We start from the raw sequence: 26,164 nt of genomic DNA, 5'->3' as shown, positions 1-26,164 counted from the left end.
CTGCTCAGATTTAGAGGATAGTTCTGTAGTTAACTTTGGCATTATCACATTTTGGGATGGCTCAGCAGATCAGAAGAGTTTTGTGCTGCAGTAACTCATGTCTGAGTTAGGAAGTCACCTGTTATTTCATGATTTCTAGACAGAGTTCAGACATGGTTCAGAATCAATGTACTTAAACAACAATCTTTCCTACAAGTACTTATCACTAGTTAGGTGACACCTGCCAACATCTGCTTAGGATGGCAAGAGAGCTAATCAACTAATGGTCATGTCCCTGGCTACTCATCACAAACAGCCTTGTCATCTCCAGTTCTTCCTTATCTTCATGCAGTTTGTTATGGATGTTATCTTATATTATTTCTAAAACTTTGATTTGGTAGCTCTCAGAAAAAAAAATCAGTAAAGATTAAAGTTAAGATTACAGAGAATGTCCATTTATCAAAAAAAAAAAAAAACAAAAAGAACAGCTGGCTGTTACTTTTCATCTTTGGAAAAATATCCAAGTCTTCCATGGGTATTACTTTGTATAATGACAAGATAGGAATAAATATTCTAAGAATCATATGATACACTTTTATGACAATTAGCAGTTGGAATAAAAGGGATCTTTAGAAAGCATGCAGTAGGCATAAGTAATCTTGAAGTATTGGGATTTCTCCATAGTTTTAAGACGAATGTGTGTATTTATATTTAGGTGTGAATATAATGGAAGTAACAAGTGCTAAGAAAGCTACATTACTTGATTTCGTATGCATATATGCAACAAAACAGCACTAGCTTCCACAAGTGCAGAGGAGACACACTATAATTTCAGAGTTTTTCAAAAGACAATCTAATTACATAAAATGCAATTTCATTAACACAGAAGGTTCCCTTAGTAACCTGAGGACAAGCTGACAATTTGTTCATTGTTGCAATTTCATGTTTTGATACTACTGCTGCATCTTTTATCTGGTCTTTGAATAACCAGAACACTCAAATACATGGCATAACTCACAATTGAAGCTCTGGGCAGCGGACACCAGGCAGGAGCATGGAGAAGCAGTATCATGGCTGGGGAGTGTGAAATACCGAGCATGCAAGCAATGCCCCACCCCTTGGAGCTGGCCCGCTCAGTGCCCGCCTTGCATCCCCCTGTGTATGCTGGTGGCAGGCTCCTCTGCTCTCCCACCCTGTGTCCAGCACAACGAGCTCCCTGTCCCCATCTTCAAGCTACTCCACTCTGTCATCACCAAGAAGTTAGGGACAGAGGTTGAGCAGGAGTCAGTGCTGGAGTGCTGTTGGGGTGGGGAGTAGGGAAGGGCTGAATTGCCACTGACCCCCCACCCGTGTCTCCCTGCAGCTGCTCTCTACTACCCAGAACATTGACTGTATTTATATTTTAACTGAATTTTAATTGTGACAATCTAATTTCTCTGTATATTAGTATGATTCGTTTTCTTTAAATACCACTCCTAAAATGCTTCTCCATTCTCATCTTTTCTCCCAGACACCTTCTAGTAGTATAATGAATACACAAAGGGCAAGGTGGGGGGTGGGGGGAATCAGATTGTTAAAAAAAAAAAACATGTTCATATTTATTTATTTTGCATACTTTTTATATTGCTCATGAAATTATACTTCCCCATGCTTCAGGGAAGAACCAGGAAGGGCTATACGTCTGGCTCATCAAACATGGAGTTGAGGTAATGATGCTTTGAGATACCATAAGAAATAGGTTAATATTCTGTAGGTCAAAATTTTGGGGAAAACAAAAGAAAAAATGTAAAAGAAGAGGATTGGTAGAGTGTTCAGGAATGCTGAGGAACTCAAAACTTCGCTGCTCAACTTTAAAGCTAATGAATTTATACCACTTCATTTCACAACTGTCAAGTCACAAGTCAGTTCATCATAATTTGCTAAATTTGGGCATAATACCAAACTATGATCATCAGCCTTGCTTTAAACTGTATAAATATAGTAGTGTGAACATCATCGATACTAAGTGTGCTCCATGACATTAAACTGTTCAACATATTTAGCAATAATCTTTTCTGCTATTACCATAACTTTATCTCAGTTAATACAACTACTAACTTGCAATGCAGGTTTCAAAGCTTAAAGCATCTTTCAATTACACTTTCCATATTCACTGTCTTGATAAATCTTCAACAAAAAAACCAAATAAATAAGAGTAGCATTTTTAAAAAAAGCTGTCAAATCTTCTAATCCTAAATAAATGAAAATCCTTGCCTTGATAGGAAAGTATTCAGAAAGAGGCTTGTCAAAGCCACCTGGCACACTGCGGTATTCTGTGGGGTAGATAAGTGTAGTAGAACGAAGAAGATGGTGCAGTAGGTTACAAGACAGTATGTAACCCTGCTTACAGGTTAAATGTAGGGTTCGCTGCAGAATCTTCACAAGCTGCTCCCTGTATGGTAGCAACTTCTTTCCATCCACTCGAGTAATCTAATAAAAGGTAGAAACATTAAAAAGTAAACAAAACCAATGAAGTTCAATACCAACAGTACAGGATACTAAAGCTCTATATGAGTCCACAGTATCTAATAAAATACTAACTCAAATTAAATTTTTATAGAAACATCCATTTTTGTTGCTACATGAAATAATATTCACTTGATCATTCAAACAGTAACTCCTGGCTATGGCCTCCTCAACCCACACTGCTGCCCAACCTCTACTATGTGTGAGATTTTTCTGCCTTTATCACTGAATCAAGTTTCATTTTAAAATGTGACTTCTCTTGCACACTTTCTTCCCCTGCCCATTATTGGTACTAGAACCAAAGGCTTTACATTTATTTCCCATATAAATAAAACATTCATTTTCTGTAATGTGTATAATATATTTACGCACTCTAGCTTAATTCTACAGTCTTAAGGAAAATGAGCACATGAAATATTACATATAAATTTTAAGTATAACAGTGCAATTGCAAAAATGAACTTTATATTTTCCAATGGCACTAAAGATGAGTCAATGATGGAACCAACATACAAAGCGACAACCAGAATTTAACATTCTTTGCCATACCTCTGACAAAAGCTGAAGGTTCCAGAGTAGCTCCTTATCTAGCTCTTCATCATGCAAGACATCATCATCTGAAGAGCAAAAGTTTAAGCCTTACTGTTATTCTATGGAACTTAAATGTTCATATCTAAAGGTTTTCCAGTTTCAAAAGTTAGAACTATGAGTATCACAAACAAGCTCAGCCATTCATAACCGAGTCTTACATTTATGACTATTTAGCCACCCCAGCCCAAAAAACTGGGATTTAATTCCCACCCACCTGGATGCCAAAGCAGTCAGTGTGTTCATCAAGAAGTAAAATGTACTTATTAAATATTAACCCAGGAATCAGAAAGTCAAATCTATTTTCATATGTGGCTTTATTAAGTATGGCAGACAATAAGTTTATTAATATTTACCCCTTGAAATGACTTTTGAAAACTACATTTCTTTAGAATCCAATAATAAGCAGAATTTTCTACACAAGTCCTAGTAAAAGCATTCCCTTTACACTTATTCATTTCTTGAGGGTCAGATGTCTTTAATTTATAAAAGAACACACTATTCTCCAAGTAACAGATACTGATTTTAAAATATCAGTTTTAAGTTTGATCTACAAAACTCCACCCTGTAAAAGGCTAGTGGAATACAATTAGTAAATTTCTGAACTTACTAATGGTAAGATGAGTTATAACGTTGCAGCAATGGGGCATAAAAAGCTTCAGAGATTCCTCAGGACAGCACTGAAAACATTGTCACAAACAAGATCTTATGATGATAAATGTGAAGAATAATCAGCGTAAACTCACAGTGTTATTTACAACAGAAGAGAAATAAGAATGGGGTCTTATTCAGCTCTCACTGTTATTCAAGCTAAAAATTTTTCAATGTTGGGAGTTTGACTCCATGATTGAGATTCTCTGCAAGCACTTTTAATTCTCAGTTGTATTAAAGTGTAGCACAAATGAATCTCAAACTCACAGTCCTATGGATTTAAATTATATTCACAAAATATTTAAGCTGTTACATTTTCATCTCATTACAACTATCAGGTTTTAGGTACAATAATCACAAAATGACTGTAAGGACAACCTAAATTTCCAAAGAATGTTGTTCTCAAAAGTAATTCAGATTCAATAAGTAATAATAGTCTTATGTTTAATTTAAACTCCCAATGAAATAAAAATGTTCCCTCCCTTACTTTTACCGCAGCCCGGCACATGTCAGCAACCATCCGACCAGCAACTCTTGTCTCAAATATATTTGAAACAGCAAAATTAAAAACTTTTTCCAAGGCAACCTAAGTGGAATACAGAAGAAGAAAATAATTTATTCATAAACTGTCTTCTGAACAGAGCAATATATTGTAGTACTGCACACAGAACAGAGCTGATGAAAATGCGCAGCAAAGCGCATCCTCACAATTATTTGTAACATTTTACAATCAAAAGTGCAGGTGAAATAAAAACAAAAATAGAAATTCTGTAGAATCATTTTTTAAATATACAGAATGCTTGGACGTTTAGTACACAGAAGTCATCCATTAGCTTTAGTTATAGATGTGGGGCAGGGGGTGTGTGGAGAAGGAGGTGGGAAGAACGGAAAAGCCAGATACTGGCTGAGAAAAAATCCTGCATGGTTCCTTGACTGTATGGCACGACTGGCTTGTTGCACAAAGCTTCCACAGCTTATGTCAAGTTTAGTGGTTGCACTATATTGGAAGAGAAGGATACTACAATACAACAATATCTTTGAGGCTAGGAGCCAAGGACTCTCTCCCCCTGCCACAGTAACTTTCAAACTTTCATTTTGTTACAACACGAGGAAAAAAAATATACGCTCGTGGCAAATAATTTTTGCTGCAACTGCTTCAACTTTAAAGATAAAGGGTGGGCATCACTACTGAAAATGCTTCAAATATGGATAGCTCTTTTTATATTATGCACAGCAATATTTTAATTTATTTTTGTTTTAAGGTTTATCCTCTCATTAATAAAGTCAGCATTCAATGACACTGGGGGCAAGAAATAAAACACACACACACAAAGGCAATACCCAATCCAGCTTTAGGATGGTTCCAAAAAGAAAAAACTGGAGGGCACAAAAAATAGGCTTCACTGAGTAAGTCCCACAACTCTTCAGAGACCTGTCTGTCTCCCTTCCCACAACTGAGTGGCCAAAAAAAAAACACACCCATATTTTCCTGCCACCAGATTGGGTGAAAGGAGGCACTTCCTGGAAGTGGTTCTGAGCCAGTTCTGGAGCAACTCCTCATTTCTGCTCTGGCTTTTCACAGAAGAGTGTACACTGGTGGTTTAGTTCTGATCCCCATATACAAGTTTCTTTACTTGTCCTCACATCCTATAAAGCTGGATCCATAGGCTGTGTCTACACTTGCAAGTTCTTTTGAAAGATTTTTCTAAGGGGGCTATTTTGGAAGTTCCCATGGAGAATCTACACACAAAGACTATGAGTACACTTGCTCCAAACTTCAAAGGGGGCATGGTAATCAGGCTGCTGGGAGATTACTAGTGAAGTGATGCAATGAATATGTAGCACTTCATTAAGCTAGTTCTCCCCGCAGCAACTTTCAAGTACCAACATGACGTGCAACCGTGGGCACTTCAAAGTGCTACCTGGCATGCTGACACTTCGATGTTGCTGCAGGGAGAATTAGCCTAATGAAGTGTTGTATATTCATTGCAGCACTTCACTAGTAAACTCCCATGCCCCATTCAAAGTTCAGGTCAAGTATGGACGTAGTCAAAAAGTGTCCTTTCAAAAGTAAAGCGAAAGAATGTGGTGCGCATTTCAAAATTGGTCTTCCTTTCCCATTTCAGGAAGAGCCCCCCCCTTTTGAAAGCTTCTTCCAAAACAAAAGGTGTAGATGTTCTGTATGGTACTTCTCTCAAAAGAGCAGTCCTCATTTTCGATCCCTGGCCCATTTTTTTCAAAAGAGTGAGGGCTGTGTGGATGTTCTCTTTCTAGAGAGCAGATCACTCTTTTGATCTACATTTTTTGTGCGTGGATGTACTCTTTAGAAAGAAGCTCTTTTGGAAGAGATCTTCCGGAAGGGCTTCTTTTGAAAGATCTCTGTAGTGTAGACATAGCCTTAGACAGGAAAGTCTCAAACATTTTAAATGACATTTAAAAGAAAAGAGCTTAACTCTGTCATCCATTTGCAGGACAATTTAGTTAAAATGCAGTGCAACCTGCACATGACTAGTCACTGTCCAAATAATGAAATAATTAACCCATTCATCTGGAAGATAGACAGGTTAACTCACATGGTTCTTATTAAGCCAAAAGAAGCCCTACACACTACTGTACCTCATGAATGATTGGTGGGGCAGCTAAATTTTTTTTACACCAAGTATCCAAACAGACAAAACTCTAATTTAAATATCACATGGCCAAAGTTTTCTTAGACAATTCAAGGAAGGTTTTGGTGATAATATTGCTGGGCTGAGAAGCCACAGTAATAGTAATTTCAATCTCAAAGGTGGCAGGGGGAAGAGTCTGGGACTTTAGTGGTCACCTCTAGCAGATGAAGGTTGAATCTTGCCAAACCAAATTGACCCCCACAACAGTTTTCTTAAACATAGAGTGTACGCTTTAATATGTGTTTGAGTGAGGATTTTATACTGGAACACATCACTACAGTATCTGACAAAGCAGACATCATGAAGTATTCAGCTCTTGTTTTTCAAGTTCTCATCAGAGGTACAAATGCGAGACCGCTATTAAGGGAGGATGAATCATCAAACGTACAAGTGCTCTGCTATCATAGGAAGAACAAAACCTTCAATGTACAAAACTAAAAGCGAACCCAAGACAAAACATTTTCTTTTAGGCATACATTTTTCATTATAAAGTTCCACTTACCTTAAATATCTCTTTTGAACACTGAGTGAGGATTGTGATGAAAGTGGAAGAAAGGCCTAGTTCCACTAAACTCTCTAGATGAGTCATCTTCTCAGTTTCAGTCTCTCCTCTAGTTTGTTCTAGTGTGCTGCTTTCTATGAGTCCAAAACATCTACACAATTGGAACAAATCAAAATTTAGTAAGTTAATAAAAATCTTACTTTTAAGATTTCCATGCTGCAGATAGTCTCTATACTCGCCTGTCCATAAACTGCAGAACAAAATCTTCAAATTCAGCAGTAGCAGAGCACAATTCTCTCTCCACCTACAGTTTTCCAGCATAAAGAAGAAAGACTTGAACATTTTATATATATATATATATAAATATTAATATACGTACGTTAGTAATTTAGGGATTTAAATTACATAAATTATAAATTTATATATAGTCCTTAAATTACTATCTTTTTCAAATATATTTAAGTAAGATTAGCACTTGGATAAACAGACTGAAGAATTTAGCAGCACAGTCTGTTTTATCTATAGTACACACCTACAGTTCAACCTTCTTTATACTGTCATGTCAGCATGGCGAGTCTTGCAATGTACTGGTTTAGGGAGAAAGTAGTTCAGTCTCTGTGGCAATTAAATCCTTGGCCTCACTGCTACCTCTAGCAAGGATGTCAATTAGTGCTAATTGTGAAGAAAAGTCTCTGGCAACTCAGAATTTCTGCCTGAGCTGTAATTGATAGTGAGAGCCCTGAACAAAGTAAAGATCCAGTGCTGAGACACTAAACTACAGTTTTTGGTTTGCAGTTCCAGCTGCTACCAGCAGAGGTCAATGTTCCATTTATAAAATCTATCTGCACCCTAGCTTATAGTGCTTGTGTCAAGAATAGGAAGTGGAATGAATGGTGAGAGTTTGAGGGGAATGTAGAGGGGGCCTGGGGAGAGAAGTTGGCTCAGAGGTCAGCTGCTACCCAATCATCTCCTCTATTCAACACTGAGGAACACAATCAAAAGTGAGCAGGAAGTGTGGGAACAGAACTGGGAATTGTTTCTAGGCCTGGGTACTAGCACAGAGGGATCAAAGCCTAGGGAAGGGATGGTTTTGAATAAGGCCTCACCTGCACACCAAAAGAGAATGGGAGAAGGTCCTCCCATTTGTGTGGAAGGATGAGTTCACTGAAATGATGACACACAAAAAGGTTGATTTCCTCTAAGGGTATGCCTATACTTACGAGAAGATGGCCGTGCCATGGTCAATCTTGCAGAGTTTGATTTTGCTGTCTATGAAGACGCGGCAAAAACAGATCTCTCTGGGCTCGCCATCGAACCTGGTACTCCACACTATTGCATGGAGTAAGGGACGTTGGTGTGAGCCCGAAGAGCCCCGATCTACACTAGGGCAGAAAGTCAACTGTGATTATATCAATTCTAGCTACACTAATGGCATAGATAGAATTGTGTATCTGGGATCAACCTTGTTCCCTAGCATACACCAGGCCTTAAAGTTCAAAAATGAGAAAAGCAATTTAAACAAAATCAGAGAGGAGCTTTTTCCTTTAAGAAAATTGCTTCCATTTGGAGATTTGTGAAAGCGGCAACGCTGGGAGCTCCATGTTCAAACTATTTTCCAAATGGCCAAATTATTATTTTAATTAATACCAAACTGGGCCAGATCTGGACTAAAAATGAGAGGTGATATAGCTTATTAACAAGTCTTCAGTCATTTGCATGTTTTATTGGATTTATTGTAAACACTTTAAAGGGACAATACCAGCTGGTATTATCATCATGCTAGTAGGCGGCTATTTTGTTAAATGTCAAATACAGTTTATATTCAAAACATCTCCAAACACTGAAATATTGTACTAATATATAACTGAAAAGTGAAAAGGAATTAATTTTCATTGTTCAAACAGTTCAGTAAACTTAATGAAAGGATTAAAGATTTTTAAAATTTCTTCTCTTTTATCAAGCTGTTTCTAAGTAATATGTTATTTTTAACTCTGCAGAGCATTGTTCTTAGGATGGTCCTTCACATTCCTGGTAACACACTTCTATAAGACGACAGTTAAAGTGTATTAAATAGACAGATCACTGTCATAATAGGAGAGTAAGCAACGTGTGGAATTTTGTGTGTAACAAACATTCTTACCTCTGTGAGATCATTCCTTTCTTGCAGTACAGAAGAACAATCTACTAAAGGCACGAGAGTACAAAACGTTGCAATAAACTGGAATGTGATCTGTTGGGAGTTAGACATATGTCTCAGTGAACATTGCCACATTATACAAATTAAAGGCTTATATAGGATTTAAAGCTTGAGCTATTAATTAGAAAAGAAAAATCTTTAAAAACTTTCTGTAAAAATGAAAAACCAATTATTTGTTTCTGAAAATTTTATTAACATATTTCATTCAAGTTTTTACCAAAATCAAGTACCAAAATAATTATCTTATTTTGTCTAATTCAATTAGAATTTTGAGGAAGAGAGACTTCCAACCTAAAATGTAAAATATGAATGGCTATGCTACATTGAAAGAAGCATCAAAATGTGAATGCAACATCATTAACCATGAAGTATATATTGTTTAAATATCTGATCATTGTGCACATTTAAGACCTGATCCAATGCCCACTGAAGACAGCAAAAACTGTTCAATCTACTTCAACAAACTTTAAACCAGATACTGCAAATTAAGGTGCAAGTGTAATACAGGTAAGGAAGATACATGTGCTAGCTTTAATCTATCTAGTACGGAAAATGAAGACATGGCGGTACAGACTTCAGCATGAACTAGATAACCTACTGCAAACCCATTTGGGACCCACTATTTTGTGAGCTGCCGCATCTTCCCTTGCCATCGCTGCTTGAGCTTTAATCTAGCTAGCATGAGTATGCTTACCTGCACTACCATTACACCTGACTTTCAACTGGAGATATATACCCTTAGAAGCAAATCTCTGCATCCAGATGCTGAACATTGTGCAATAACCTAACATGCCAGTCAGTTCACAAAGCTGAAGGCTATGCAAGGTGAGTCCACTGTATCTGCACTGCAGAGTAGAAAGGTGGTTTATGACAAGCCACAAAACATGGTCAGTGGAACCACAAACCATACATACTTCATGGCTAAAATCTATCTAAATGTTTAAATAGTGAAAAATATGTTCTGTGCTATAGGTCTGTTTGGTAATTTTTGGCAGGATGTGTGGAATTATGTCTCCAGTACTCATATTGGTCTCTTCACTAAAAACCTTTTGTGTGTTAGAATTCAATCACACTTCATATTGCAGTTCCATTTATAAATGGCTTACAAAGAATCAAGACATGATTACAGGTGATTAAACAGATGCCTAATAAATTATGATAGTTTATGGCGGCCAAAAAGTTTCTTATAATCATGTATAACACTTTTTACTGATATACTGATCTATGTACACACACTATTGGTACCAGTAATATGTTTGTAATATCTATTAATCATTTATTAATTTTTATAAGTGGAATATGGACATGAACAATGACCTAAAATCTTTTGGAAACATAAGCTTCACTAACTCTGAATTCAACAATAAAGACAACGAGAAGTCCACTGGCACGTTATAGACTAATGATGTCGTCTGACGAAGCGGGCCTTTGCCCACAAAAGATTACGCTCCAAAATACCTGTTAGTCTCAGATGCCACAGGACTTCTCGTTGTTTTTGCAGATACAGGCTAACATGACTATCCCTCTCATACTCAATACCAAAGAGCCTTCAAAGTAACTGTCAGACAGCAGACCATATTTTACACTTTTGGAAAATCTGAGATTTATACACTTACCATGCATTTACTAAAGTCATTTGGATCCACACCAGGCAATGCTCTCATCAACAGTGGTAGCATATGCGTTGGACCTTCAGGAAACCACTTGCCACCAGACACCAGGCTGCGAGCTACTCCAATTATACAGCTTAAAGTAGCAGTGAGCTGATGAGGTTCTGTTAATGTCTCTAGTGCAGGGTATGTTCTATAAGGGTTGAAAAAAAGTCAGATTAAAAAGAGCTAAAATTTTAAACTTCTAGAAGAAAAACCATAATTGATTCACATTAGATAAGCAATAGTATGTCAGTTCAAAATGTTCCTTTTAGAAAATATCCAACAGCCCAAATCTTGTTATATTTAAGTGCACAGTGAATTTAATAATGCCTTTCTTTTAAAACGTGTGTGTGATCTGAGCTGTATTGTTCACCACCAGTGTCACAGAGAATTATTGTTGGACAGATAAAATTAAACAAAATACTGACAATTAGAGGAGCTATCAGTCAGACTAAAAAGTCCATATTATTAAAATACTATTCAGATAAATTGTTTAGGTATATTTAAAATAAGAGGCCTCTGTGGATTTCAAAAAATTACACGTAGGACAAAATGATGGTATTTATTGTCTCTACATATCAAAATTAAATAAAGATATAACATTTAAGAGTTTTCTATTTCTAAGGTCCTGTACTGCATGACATTGTGCTAAAAATTAAAGCTCATATTTATTACACAAATAAAATATTAGAATTTAATTTTTACCTTTCCTGGGTCTTTTTATATCAGACACTTTTAGCACCTCATATAGTAAGGACTTTGAAATAGTTCCTTTTATTGTCATGACAATTCATGCACATACTGAAGTCACCATGTCATGTCAGCACTACTTCATTCAAAATGACTAAATTACAAGTTTCAGATGTGCCTACACAGAACAGAGCATTGCCTTAAGTGTACGCAGACAATAGCACAGCAATGCAAGTCTTATTATGCTCCACCACTCAATTACACAGTCATCCTAAACCAGAACAAATACATTGCCACTGTTTCCTTATTTAAAACAGTAATTATGTTTTTTTTAAATGTAGCAAGTAAATAAGTTTGCACATGCACTTGAGGTTAATTTTTCACATATGGCAAAATTAAATTATTTTCTCAGGAACAGGATGGTGCAATGTCTTCAAAATTTTGCTAGTGTGGCAAGAAATGGTAAGAACAGTAAAGTGGATTATGCTGTTGCCAGTTCATTTGATTTTTACAGTGAATTTTATTTATCGTTTAGGACCCAAATCATTCCAGAGAAGGGCTATTTTTGTAGCTTTCTTGTAAAATCAAAGGCAACAAAGCAAATTTCTAAATTATCTGTAACAATACAATGTATCATTTGTAAAAAAAAAAAAGAAAAAAAAAAGATCAGTAGAAACATACAATACGCTACACACTCTGTGCTACTCAAATTACATTAAGTGTACATATTTAAACTTTGGCCCAAATTGTGAACTGTGACAGAACTCAGCACAGCTCAGGTGCGAGGGCTGCAAAACTGGCTTACGGTTGATCCTGAAATTATCTGGCGACAGTCTCCATTGTAAATGAGCGCAGCCTGAAGGCAATTCTAATTTATGCCAGCTAATTGTTACAACCTCAAGAGCCAGGGAGCAGCCAACCACTAAAACTGAAAAGCACTTCCTCCTTCAGTTGGCAGCACTTGGACTAACCTAGTTGCAGGGAAGGGCATGGTGTATGATCTAATCCAGCAGCTCCATCTGGCTCAAATATTTCCCTGCACCAAGAAAATACTTCTGCGGCTCACTATGGCTGCAGAGGGTGGGGGGGCGGGTAAGAGAAGCTCCAGACTTCTGCAGTAATTTTTCTTCATTGTTTAATTATAAAAAACTTACTTTTCAAGTACAGGTGGAATTACTAAATCAGGGCGCATTAGTGCAAGATTGTGCAGGGCTTGAGCAGCCTCTAGGCTTCCAGTTTTGCTAAACATAGCCAGAAGGACAGGTTGAATAATGCATTCTACAAAGTCTGTAACATCTTGATCAGTAAGTTTGTGGCTATCAGGTACAGGAGTTAGCCAAGTTTTCTTCTTGTAACGCTCACGATGCAGTCTTCTAACAACACTACTTGGCAACCTTTGAAGAAGTTTCATCAACTTGTGCTGTTGGACATACAATCAGAGGTTACAATCAGTTTCAAGTAATTATCAGCAAGAATGGACAATGGTAAAACCTGATATATCCCTCCTATTCCAGAAAGTCAAAACCAGAGTTAACTTCAGAAGAGTAGCTCAATTACAAAATGGGTAAGAACTGTAGGAATGTACAGTTCAACCTCTCTAATTTGGCACCCTCAGGACTTGACCGGTGCTGAACAGCAGGAGGTCAGTACTGTAACAACATTATCAATATTTCCACTTAATGGGCTCTTAGAAGACATTTAGAGATGAATTAAAGCTAAATAATAGCACTGAGCATTGAGAAGCAGGACAGTTGACTGTAAACAAACTTTACAGGACAGCAAAAAACTAGGCCTCACCCATGGTAAGTGGACATCTGGCCAACTAAAATCATGTTGGACCTAGAGACCAGACCAGAGAGTGCAAGAATAGAGAGGTTCCACCTGTAGTAAATCTAAATGGCCCAAATTTGCAATGTGAATTCAGTTCCCAAAATATTGCAAGCTATACTGTTCATGTAATTCCTAATAATTTCTATAATGATTTAAAACACATACTTATGTACTCTGTACAATGACTGAATAGCTCGGGGGGGGGGGGGGGGAACCAAACAAAGATTCAATCCTCTGAATTTAGAATGTAGCCTGTTAGCATAGCACATCTTCTGCACACTCACATTTATGGTGATATTCTGGAATATGATCTGGGAGCTGCTCAGATAAAAGAATTTGCGAGACCATGGGATGTCAGTATTGTCTAACTTCCACTGCTTACTGGGCTTCAAACTAAACAACAACAGCACAGAACACTGAAAGACAGGACTGGTGGCTGTGAACAAACCTTATGGGACCACGGGGAACTTGGCCACACCCATAATAAGTGGTTATCTGGCTAAGTAAAATCATGCTGGATAATGGATGTTGCCCGACAAGAGGGGTCTGGATTAGACAGGTTCAACCTGTATCATATTCTCTTTACTAAGAAAGTATGCTTCAGACACTAGAACCATCCTATTATTTCTAAACGAGATATTACTAGGTGCTTGAAAAACTGATAGATACAGTAGAGACTAGCAGCAAGTTTTCATTTCACCTGTTCATTTTCACAGTTTGTACAGTATATGGCTAAAAATAATCTATGTTCTCTTAATAGACAGTGGTGGTTTTCAGTTTAATTTTACATTGCACTATATATTAAACTTCCAAGAAAAATATAAAATCTATTATGGGATGAGAATGTTAGTATAAAGCAGGATACACTCCTTTGCTGAAAATGAAGACCCCATCAGAGAAAAATTCACATTAAAATTATAATCCCACTGCAACTTTAAAATCTTGAGTCTTAAAATCAAAGCATAGCAAACTTACCAGCCAGCGACCATTATTTGAAGGATGGTAAAAAGATGCAATACTATTGAACAGTCCAGACAAGTGCTTCTGTACTAGTTTACTTGGTCCACCCTGTTCAAAACCAAATAAATATATATTTAATGTTCTTAATAGGAAGACCATGAAAAAGGACAGTCAAGGTCAGAAGTCAATTTTAACCTATTCAAGTTAGATTATTCAGCATCATGACACAAGTTAAAAATCAATATAATATCCTTCCATAACAAAGTCAACATGGTTTAACTAACAGTTACTCCACCAACAATAAACAAGTTGCTGCACTTGTTAATGGTCACAGAAGCATTCTATTACCTCTCTATGATTTTCTTCTGTTCTAGTGAGCAGGAAGAGTTTTAAAGCTTGTAAGAATTCCCCTTCTGTCTATTTTAGAACTATCAGCTCTAAGCATCTTTTTATAGATTACAAATGCTACGCAATATTACAGTCTGAGCAAGACGGGAAAAAGAAGACTGCAACATTCTACTAGCATATTAAAGATGATAAATTAAAATTACAGGTTGAAACTCTCTAGTCCCACACTCTTGGGACTTGAATCAGAGAATTTGCAAAACCACAAGAGGTCATTGTTAGAGAGGTTCAACCTGTACTGTGCAAAGTAAAGTGAACTTTTGTTCAGCTTTTACTAAACAATGGCTGTGTCACTAAAAATACCCAAGACCAAACATAGGAAGCCCAATAAAAAGAAATATATATAGGCCTGGAAGAATTAGATTCTTAGTGGGATAGATCAGTTTCACCATCAGCAAATCAACACAAAATATTTCCATAGATGATAATCAACATTTACAAGGGCAGAGAGAGAACACTGCTTGAGAACTTAAGAGTCTGATTCAAGGAAATTTGCTTTGTATATCCCAGGGGTCAGCAACCTCTGGCTCTTGGCCCATACAGATAATCCATGGTTGGCTATGATATGTTTTTCTGATGGTGACTATCCATAAGCACACCTGCCCACAGCACCCAGGACACAGTTTGCCATTCCCAGACACTGGGGGCTGTGGGAAGCAGTGGCCAGCATGTCCTTGTACCCCACCTCGCTTCTTGTGGATCCCATTGGCTGCATCCACTTCAAGCTGCAGAGAGGAAGAGGGGGGAGCACCATAACTGTGTATGGTCAACATCAGCACAGTGTCTTGTGGCCTGCCAGCAGATTACTCTGACAGGCCAAAAGCCAAAGGTTATCCACCAGTGGTATATTATAAGTGGAGCTGACAACCTGTGTTTTTAACTGTTTTAAAGCTTTAAATTGTAGTAACTGAATACACAGACACTTCAGAAGATTTTTAGCTACACAGATATTCAGAGCTTTGCATTACACATTTTTAATATACTATATAAAAAGAATACTAACCATCATGGCTGTGATCCACATTACTGCATGTCCTATATCATAAGCATTTGTTAAGAATCTTGGAACTAAAACTTGACCACTTCCCACCGGAAGATTCAAACTTCTCAAAATCCTTGTAAATATCTGTTAAAAAGTTAATAGTATTACTCAGTACTATTTTTAATATATGTTTCTGTACAATACTTTTAATGGGGCAACAGTTCCTGCAAGGTGATTATTCATTTGCTAGAATAAGCAGAGTAACAAAATACCACATGTTGGGCATGGACTACAAGAAATTACTGCAGGCTCCATTCTTAGCAGTGGACACAATCAATACAGTTTTAGGTCTCAACTACTTTTAAATCGATGACCATAGGCAAAATAACATTTACACTAAACAACCAGCATACGAAACATCTTGGTAGTGCAGCAAGTGGGGTTTGCAGGAAGCGGGTGCTTTGAGGCAGAAAGTTGGGGAAGATGTATGACTGAGTGGAATAGGGATGCCACTTCAGGGATGAATGTGTGTTGAAGGCATAGGAAGACCTTTTTTTGCTGGTGGACAGCAAAGGGAAGGTGGGCCATCACAGATGCCAGTTTGCTGATGCTGCCACCAAGAAGATTGCTTTCATGGAGAGATAGGCAAGGGAGCAAGTAGCAATGGGTTCAAGGAGGGCTTTAGAGAGGGCTGAAAGGAAAAAGCTGAGGTCTCAGGTAGTGGTCAACTTGCAGATCAAAGGAAAAACAGTGAGACGGCCACAGAGGAAGCAGACAGTAGTCAGGTGAATGAAGATGAAAAGCCATTCGCCAAGCACAAGAAAGGCACTGAGCACCACCAGGTGTTCATGAACTGAGCAGCGGGCGAGGCTGAAGTTGGTGGAGGAGATGGTCCAGGACAAAAATCAGAAGGATGGAGACAGTCCAGGGAATAGCCATGACCATGCAGCCAAATGGTGAAGTGGCACCACTTCATACAACAGCAAGTTCTAGTGGACAGTCATCTGCTGTGAGAAAGGATGTTATGGATGGGAGTGGAGCATGCTTTGTCTACCCACGAGGTACATCTAAATACCAGGCTGCAAGATGAAGGCGGCCGGGATTGGGGTATTAGCTGCAGCCAGGGGGCCTGCTTCAGGAGTCTGGGAAGGTGAACTAGAGAGCAGATGGAGAGCAAGTCCATTAATCATTACTAGTAAGGCCAAGTGAGGTCCACAAAGAGATTCATTGCTTGATCCCGTTTTATTTTGCATAGGACTCATGGAAGCAGAGTAATGACCAGGAAAGTACAGGGGACTTCAGTGGTCCAGAGGAGGAGGAGGAGGGCATTGCTCTGAGAACCTGGGAGATGGTCTCCCCTGGAAGAGAAGAGAGGAGGTTTGCAATTGTCTAAAATGGGGAGGAGATTCCAGTTCACCACTGGCAAAAAACAGAGGAGTGGGGTCGTGGAGCTCTCACCAAATGAAATTGATGGGTAGTAGGTTCAAAACTAATAAAAGGAAATTTTTCTTCACACAGCGCACAGTCAACCTGTGGAACTCCTTGCCCGAGGAGGCTGTGAAGGCCAGGACTCTATTAGGGTTTAAAAAAGAGCTCGATAAATTTTTGCAGGTTAGGTCCATAAATGGCTATTAGCCAGGGGTAAAGTATGGTGCCCTAGCCTTCAGTACAAGGGCAGGAGATGGATGGCAGGAGATAAGTCACTTGATCATTGTCTTCTGTTCTCCTTCTCTGGGGCACCTGGCATTGGCCACTGTCGGCAGACGGGATACTGGGCTGGATGGACCTTTGGTCTGACCCAGTATGGCCATTCTTATATTCTTATGTTCTCACTTGTGACTAGAATGGCAGGAGCAACTGAAGGTATCTGCTAGAGAGTTGCTTGTGCTGAAAAGGCGCATGGCATAGAAAGTGATGTCTTCTTTGAGGACACAATTCCAGAGGAGGATGGCCTTTGCACAGACAGAGGGGAAACATGACCCACCTTGCTCATTTACATTGACAAACATTACCACTTTGTCGGAGAACAACTGAACATGGCAGAAGCAGAGGACTGGCAGGGTCATTTGGCAGGCTAGGTGAATGGTGAGGAGTTCAAGAACACCGAAGTGCATTCTCACCTCTCTGAGCGACTAGACGCCTTGGACCATACATCCATCCACACACGTGCCCCAGCCTGCAGGGAAGTATCAGTGGCAAGGGTAGTACAAGGCATAAGAAGCAGGAATGAGACCAGTGTTCCTTGTAAGCTAAGCACTTGGGCGGTCACCCCAAAGAGATTCAAATGCCACCCAGCTAATTAGCAAAGCACCAACAGCCAGCAGTATGTCTTTCTATTGGTGGTGCACATCTGCACATGCCATGGTGCACGTGATAAAATTTATTCTGGGCATGGATGGAAAAAATTTGAGGGAATACTGAATAACATGACTGCCAGGGCAGAGGACAGACTGCACCATCAAATGGGGGAAGAGAGGATGAAAATAGGAAGAAGGACCAGTTTGGGAGAGGGTCCCTTTCCCAGGTTGTAGGTCAAATGAAGCACTCTCCCGGGGCTAGAGTGTGGGCTGGGGTGTCAATGGCATCCAATGAGGCCAGAAGAGGTCACTTTGGTGACTGACTTGCCATCCTCTGTGAGTGACTCAAAGTCCTGTTTATAAAGGAGAAGAAAGTCAAGGAACTTAGCGCATTTGAAACAGAAACAGAAGTCACATTTAGCCAGGATGGCCAGATAGCTGGCAATATAAGCAAAGCTTGCACCAATAAGGTTGAGCTTTTTGGTTGAATGTAGTTGACGGGTGTACTCAGTGGATGCCTGAACAATCAAAAAATTCAGATATGGACAGCAGAAATGGAATGTCCAAACCTTTGGCTAACACACAATAGTGATGTTCAGGTATATGCCAGACCGCCTGTGCCGACTAAAGGATGGCATCATGGATGGACAAGTCAGTACAAGAGGGCTGAGATGCTAAATAATATGAAGGAACTGATCCTGGAAGTCCTCCATGGAAAGGTTGAGGGAAGTGGCCACATGGCAAAGGTGGATCTGATACTTGTCACGATCATCGGAAGGCAAGAGAGGGAGGAATAAGCACTTAATCAGGCAATGAAAAGGTACCAGTGAGGACTTGCAGGGCTGGTCTGGCAGAGCAGGAGCATCTGAAGGACATTGCAGACAGTTGTAAATATTACAGGGGCCAACAATGGGTATGATATTGGCCTAAGTCCCAAGTAGGCCGATATGGTCTGGCATAAAGGTCAATAAGAACCAGTGGTCCAATGGGTAGGTGAGCCATGGGTCAGCAAATCATGCTTAAGTTGGCAGATAGGGATGGTCTAGATAGGGGATCCAGGCTGTAAGAATGGGCTGGCAGGGTTCACGTCTGAAGACCAGTCTGATTTAGAGTATGGGTCCATCAGTATCCACAGGACTGACAGAGCAGTGGAAGACACTGGAGAGCAGTCCATCAACAGGAGAGGCTCAATCAATCAGGGGCAGAAGACCAAGGGTGTCTTGCAGTGTGGGCTACAGCGGGGAACTAGTAAACAAAACCTCAGCTAATCTGTACGTGTCAGTTGGGACACACACCCCAGCATACACGGAACTGGGCAGGAAACACCCAATGGTCCTGACAGTGTGTATTACTAAGATCAGTGCTGTTGGAGCACAGTGCTGGGACTTATGCACCAAGCAAGACTTTAGAAGAGGGGGCCTCAATTGTCAACATGCCACTTCTCACCTGATCTGGTGCAGCTTGGGTAGATGCGGCCATGCCACTGGTGCCATGCAAGATGGACCAAGACCAGGGCTGGCTACCAATGCAGACTGCCAGTCCAACCAATCCCCCGACATTGGATCCAGAAGCAAACGGGGTGCACTGCCTCCTCCATAAGAATCTTATGAAGGCAAAGTTCATGGGCTTCCCAAGTTTGGGGAGGGAACAAGCAGCATACTGAGTAATACACAGTGACGTGAGCCTCGCTGTGAAAGTAAAAGGTAGTGTTGTTGCGTGTCACTGATTGAGAACAAGTGAAGGCAAGAAGGGCAGTACTCAAACCTGGCTTGCTGACTGTCTTCTGGCTGAGGTAGGTTCCCATCAAGGGGAAAACATCTCTCTTTTCCTCTTCTTATTAACCAGCTACGGATGGTAACTATAACAGACAACTTCACTTAGAAAGAAGTATGTGTAGGAGATAAAAGGGCAAATGTGGTACCCAAAGCAAGCTAAGAGCACAAACACAGGGCTTCCCATTCTGGCCATCCTGCACTAAGAAGAAACTGGAACAGCATCAACCCACATGGCTTCTTAAAACCTTAAATGCACCACACATTCAGGACACACACAGGTCAACAGACATTACTATGAACAATTCCATTCTGGCACATGGTGCGCATGTGTTACCTGCAACTGGAATCTACATATGGGATAATCAAAGAAGTATTTATATTACAAAAGAAAATGGATTTAATCTTAACGTAAGAGACCAAATTTCAGCAATAAAATAACCAAAGTACTGGGGAGACTGATGAAGTTAGTATTTTACATTCAGTAAATGATTCAAAATTTAAGTGATGATTGTGTAAAAGCAGAAGACTAGCAGCTTTCTGGAGATTTATTTCATGAGTTTTATATTCTATGAAAAAGTTGTGTGTGAATTCCCTAAAATTGATTTCTCAGTATTAGGGGCAGGAACATGAGCCAGCAGTTTAAATGACACAAAACGTTGGTCAAAACAGTTTTGTTTCCATTCTCACACCTTATACGTAAGTCTCACAAAGGCATAGATATGCTCCTTCTTGGTACCAACACCTATTGGGCCACTTGGGAACCGTACAGATGTGTTCCTTGCTGGACCCCTATACCTTCCTCAACAGTTGATCTATTTCTGAGGAAGCCGGCATGAATTTTGTAGTGTTCACACCATCGTGTCAACAAGAAAAAAAACATATTCCATTAGATCTTCAGAAAGTCATATCTGGAACTGTTTGAAACAAAATACCCTTAGACTTTTGAAAATATGTATGTTACGGCAAAATCTGATCTATGATGGCAAAAATGGATTACGTCAAAAGATTTTAAGATATTAAAATGCTATGAACAGTTTGAAATAAAAAGTCTGAGAGACTCCGTGTGTAAGTACTGTGCCTCAACTAATTCAAAAGCGGTTCTATATTTGGTCTTATTCTTTCAAGCAAGTTGGGAGTACTTGTGCATTTAAAGTTATTCCCCTGCATAAGGGCGGTACAATAGCTTTTGAGTCAACTGATGAAAATCGACACTGCCCAAAGCCACACACTGAGGCTATGTCTACACCTGCATTCCTCTTTTGAAAGAGACATGCAAATAAGGGAAATCAAAATGTAAATGAGGTACATATTTACATAGCTGGCACCTCATTTGCATATTCTTTCTAAAGCACTTCTTTCGAAAGAAGAAAAGCAGTGTAGATGTGGCTCCTTTGAAAGCAAACCCAATCTTCGAAAGAATCCTTCATTCCTAATTTGTTTTTTAAGAAGGGTTTTTTCGAAGATGGCGTTTACTTTTGAAAGAGCCACATCTACACTGCTTTTCTTTCAAAAGAATATGCAAATGAGGCATCAGATATGTAAAGCTGTGTCCCATTTGCATTTTCAATTCTCCTCATTTGCATGTGTCTTTTGAAAGATCAAGTGTAGACACAGCTGGAGAAAGTTAATTTAGATTTTCTACAGTACATTCATCGCTTGAAAATATGGTTCTGTAAGGCCAAAACAGAGACTATAGAAAATATTTATTTTTGCTATTGCCTACACTGAAATATATCTTCTTGGTTAGTTTAATATTACTGCAAGGTAAACAATATCTCTTGTAAAAATAATAGATGTTACCTTTGGTACATATGGATCCCAGTTTATGTACCCTATGTTGTCAGTGGCCAAGCGAGCAAAAAGGTTTACTAGATGCTGGGAAAAAAAAAAACAAAACACACACACACAGGTCAATATTCTATACCAAGCTTTTCTGATAGAAGAACTGTAGGTTCATTTCATCAGTAGCCACCAAGGCAAGATATTAGTACACCTCAACACAACCAGCTGTAAGAGAGATTTTAAGATCACATTCACCAATGTCACACACAGCAAAAAAGGAGTTAAAGAATGTAAATATCTGAGAAACTCTTGCATTTCCTGCATTGAGATTCCTACCTGGCTAATTACATCTTTTAATATTCATGACTAAGATACAAACAAAACCTCTCTCTCACACATCCCCCATACACACACCTCCCCAGAAACATTTCTCTTTCATATTAGGAACACTGAACTATGGAATTCTGTTACATTGGTGGGATTTCACAGAACTATATAGCAATCACAATAACCCTTTACAGCTCCATAAGGATTGGCTGGCAGACTGGAAAACACTAACATTCCAAATGTTTAAAAAGAAGGTTGCATTAGAGAACAACTATGAACTGCCCAACAAGCAAAACTGCTAGCTCGTTTACTCTGTCAGCAACAGCTGGTTGCACTCAGGAAACTGCCACCTCTTTTCCCCACAATAGAGAAAGTGGAGGAAAAAATAGAACATGATGTGACTGTATTCAAGTTAAATATTTCAGGTCTATTTGCAAGCACATTTCAGCTCCATTTATATACTGCTACTCCACAAGAGTAGGAAAAGTAAATACTCACCTCCTCCCATTGTGGAAGATTCTGAACTGAAAACCAAAGGCCTATAAATTCATCAAACCAAAGCCTGCAAGAAAATGAAATCACAACAGTCATTTCAGCACTGCACCAAACTCTCCTCCTTAACCATGAACATATTTCCATGTTCCCAGGCAGCATCGAGCACTTTTTTATACTGGTCTCATTTTCACTAATCTAAACATTTTTCCCCACTGACTGGCTACGGTCACTGTCCTACCATCCCTACCTCTGAGCCCACACTTCAGACCTGGGAGTTCTTTTCTCTCCCCTCTCACACCTTTCATCATTTCTGGCTAACTGAGTTAAGTAAAACTCTTTTGTTAATAACTTACACCTGTACTTCATTCACTTCTATCAACCTTAGTCCCACCTATTCTTTGTTCTGCCTTAGTTTTCACCTTAACTGACATGCTCACTAATAAGAACACATCACACCTAGTCTGCACCACCGCTCCTTCTCTACTGTCTAGCATTTGCCTGTACTATCCAGAACTCATAATAGGTAGGGATCTACCAAGTTCAAGTTTCATTTTCATCAATTTAGTGATCACAGGATTTTAAAAATCATTAATGTAATGATTTCAGTTATTCATATCTGAAATTTCATGGTATTGTAATTGAAGGCATCGTTACTCAAAAAAGAAGAGATTTTTGAGAAGGTGGGACGTCACACAGATGATGGATTATGGTATTACTATGCTTACTTTTGCATTGCTGCTGCCAGTAGCATTGACTTCTGCAGTTGCTCAGCTCTGAAGGCAGCAACGCAGAAATAAGGATGGCATAGTATAGTACTGACATCCTTCTGTACTGCTGCTGGGTCTTCAGAGCAGGGTGTCCTGCCAACAGCTGCCACTCTCTGGCCACCCACCTCTAAAATAACCTTATGAACTCCCTGCAGTTCTCTCTTGGGTCAGGGCCCCCAATTTGAGAAACACTAACCTCCCCCAGGAAATGTGTATAATAGAGGGCAGGGGTCAGCAATCTTTCTGAGCTGCAGTGCCAAAACTTGACCCCTATGACTTCTATGTATGATCCAAGCACAGGTGATATTTTCTGAAGTCACTAACAGTCCTACTTACAACTTGACTAATAAATTAAGATGCAGAGCTTTGCTGTTGAAGTGGTGGTTGGTAGCATTAGCTGGTCTTCTGTTAATTTATGGGCTGCATGGCTTTGAGCAAGTTCTCAGCTACATGGGGGAGGATGGGCAGGGCTGAGCTCCCACCTCATGTGACAATGAAAATCAACTTGCGTGCCACTCTTGCTGACCTCTGATATATGGTAAAAGCATACAAAAGAGACAGACCAATGCCAGTTACATCTGAAGTGACCAGGGTCGAAGCCACGTGCGCTGGGCCACATAAAGAGAAGTTACCATAGTAACGATGGTTCTTCGAGATGTGTCCCTGTGGGTGCTCCACGATAGGTGTCGGGCTTGCCCCGGTGCCGCAGATCGGATCTTTCCAGCAGTTTCTGCCGGACTGCGCATGCGCCGGTGCACACCGCTCCCCTGCGTGCTCCCGGCCACGTGCGCGATCTGGTCCCCGCCAGTTCCTTGACCAACCGCCTCGGATGCTCCTGAAAAACACCAAACAGAGATCCGAAGCGGGGAGGATGGGCGGGTGGTGGAGCACCCACGGGGACACATCTCGAAGAACCACCGTTACTACGGTGAGTAACTTCTCTTTCTTCCTCGAGTGTCCCCATGGGTGCTCCACGATAGGTGACTACCCAGCAGTAACCCAAGAAAGGAGGTGGGTAAATCGGGTTATGTGCAGCTTGCCCCCGAAAGGACCACTGTCGAGAGGCGGGTATCCTCTTGGAATACCGGGTGTAGGGCATAATGCTTGGCGAAGGTGTCATAGGATGACCAGGTCGCCGCTCTGCAAAAGTCTTTTAGCGCGATGCCCTTGAAAAAGGTTGTTGATGCCGCCACTGCCCGGGTGGAATGAGCCCTAGGCGGGGCCAATAAAGGAGTCTTTCGAAGTTCGTAGCACATCTTTATGCAGGACACAATGTGCTTCGAGATTCTTTGTGAAGAGAGACCCTCTCCTTTTGATCTGGGAGCGAGAGAGACTAAGAGTCTGTCCGTTTTCCGGAAGGACTTAGTTCTGTCTATGTAGAAGGCCAACGCCCTCCTCATGTCCAGGAGGTGCAGGCGTGCCTCCTTGTTGGAGCTATGAGGCTTTGGGTAAAACGAGGGTAAAACTATAGGTTTGTTAAGATGGAACTCTGAAGAAACTTTCGGAACAAAGGCTGGGTGCAGCCATAATGTTACCGCCTCCTTTGAGAATACCGTGCAGGGCGGCGTTGCCATAACTGCTGCAAGCTCACTGACCCTGTGAGCTGTCATGATTGCAAGAATTAAGGTTGTCTTTATTGTAAGGAGACGGAGGGAAACCGTATCTAAGGGTTCAAAGGGTGGTCCCGTTAGCGCGCTGAGCACCAGGTCCAAGCTCCACGATGGTGGAAGCGGTTTCCGAGAGGGGTACAACAGGTTTACCAGCCCCTTCAGGAACCTGGTAACAATAGGATGGGCAAACACCGTGGGCCCTTCGTCGTCATGCCTAAAAGCCGATATAGCGGCGAGATGGACCTTCAACGAGGAGAGGAAGAGCCCGCCTCTCTTGAGGTCCAGTAAGTATTCTAGTATGACAGGTATAGGCACTTCAAGGGGATCTAACTGCTTGATGGAACACCATGCAGTGAATCGAGTCCATTTCTGTTTGTAGGTCTTCCTGGTGGAGATCCTTCGGCTACTTTCCAGGACTTGTTGCACTCCCTCCGTACATGTACTTTCTAGGGAGCTGAGCCATGGATTAACCATGCTTGTAGGTGCAGGCCTCGGGGGTGAGGATGCACTATGGACCCCTGGGCCTGCGTGAGCAGGTCTGGCACTACCGGAAGGGGAAGCGGTGGATGATCCGACATGTGGAGAAGCAAGGGGAACCATTGCTGTCGATCCCATATGGGGACCACTAGGATCATGCAGGCTCTCTCCTCCTAGCTTTCTGCAGGACCTTGTGGATGAGCACCGTGGGGGGGAACACGTAAAGCAGTGGGCCCTTCCACGAAATCGTGAACGCGTCCCCCAGGGACCCCCGCCCCCGTCCTGCCCTTGAGCAGTATTGGGGGCACTTCTTGTTGTGCTGAGTGGCAAACAGGTCTATCTGGGGAAACCCCCATGCCTGAAAAATTGGACGCAGCAGATTGGAGCAAATCTGCCACTCCTGTGTGAGTGCGAAGTGCCTGCTCAGTTGGTCTGCCTTCACGTTGTGAGCACCTGGTAAGTACGAGGCTTTCAACGTTATATTGTTGGCGACACACCAGTTCCATGGCCAGACTGCTTCTGCACATAAGGCACGGGATCGAGCTCTGCCTTGTCGGTTTATATAAAACATGGTGGAGATATTGTCTGTATTGATCCCGACTACCTTACCTTGTATGTGGTCTTGAAAGTGTTTGCAGGCATTGAACACCGCTCTGAGCTCCAGAGTATTTATATGCAGTGACTGTTCCGTAGAGGACCACAGTCCTTGCGTCACCTTTTCGCCAACATGTGCTCCCCACCCTATGTGGGAGGCGTCGGTGGTGAGAAAAATAGAGATTTGTGGTTGCTGAAAGGGTACCCCTGTTAGCATGTTCTTGGGGTTTACCCACCATTGCAGGGATCTGCGCACCTCTGTCGTGGGCGACACCACACTGTGGACGGTATGGGATGCCGGTTTGTAAATGCTCACCAACCAATGTTGTAGGTTGCGCATATGCAATCTGGCGTTCTGTACCACGAATGTTGCCGCTGCCATGTGGCCGAGCAGCTGCAAGCACGTTAAAACCGGCACCGTGGGGCTGCG

The 26,164-nt window shown here is 40.7% G+C and overlaps 1 protein-coding gene across 6 annotated transcripts in view; it reads right to left on the bottom strand.

The window, feature by feature from the left end:
* The window catches only part of PSME4 (proteasome activator subunit 4), a 147,198-nt gene that overhangs the window by 85,851 nt on the left and 35,183 nt on the right, over nucleotides 1-26,164 (bottom strand). For all 6 annotated transcript variants that reach the window (XM_074989520.1, XM_074989521.1, XM_074989523.1 and 3 more), the window contains 13 exons: nucleotides 22,290-22,353; nucleotides 21,483-21,557; nucleotides 15,632-15,754; nucleotides 14,239-14,331; nucleotides 12,588-12,853; nucleotides 10,708-10,894; nucleotides 9,035-9,124; nucleotides 7,134-7,198; nucleotides 6,895-7,045; nucleotides 4,211-4,309; nucleotides 3,683-3,752; nucleotides 3,034-3,101; nucleotides 2,233-2,448 (listed from right to left, as the gene is read on the bottom strand). In XM_074989520.1, coding sequence (XP_074845621.1) covers nucleotides 2,233-2,448; nucleotides 3,034-3,101; nucleotides 3,683-3,752; nucleotides 4,211-4,309; nucleotides 6,895-7,045; nucleotides 7,134-7,198; nucleotides 9,035-9,124; nucleotides 10,708-10,894; nucleotides 12,588-12,853; nucleotides 14,239-14,331; nucleotides 15,632-15,754; nucleotides 21,483-21,557; nucleotides 22,290-22,353 — 1,567 coding nt within the window. The remainder of the gene's footprint in view (nucleotides 1-2,232; nucleotides 2,449-3,033; nucleotides 3,102-3,682; nucleotides 3,753-4,210; nucleotides 4,310-6,894; nucleotides 7,046-7,133; nucleotides 7,199-9,034; nucleotides 9,125-10,707; nucleotides 10,895-12,587; nucleotides 12,854-14,238; nucleotides 14,332-15,631; nucleotides 15,755-21,482; nucleotides 21,558-22,289; nucleotides 22,354-26,164) is intronic.

Source organism: Carettochelys insculpta, chromosome 3, assembly GCF_033958435.1.
Source record: "Carettochelys insculpta isolate YL-2023 chromosome 3, ASM3395843v1, whole genome shotgun sequence".
NCBI lineage: Eukaryota > Metazoa > Chordata > Testudines > Carettochelyidae > Carettochelys > Carettochelys insculpta.
The sequence above is the reverse complement of the archived record's forward strand: the minus strand, read 5'-3'. Positions and strand labels throughout refer to the sequence as shown.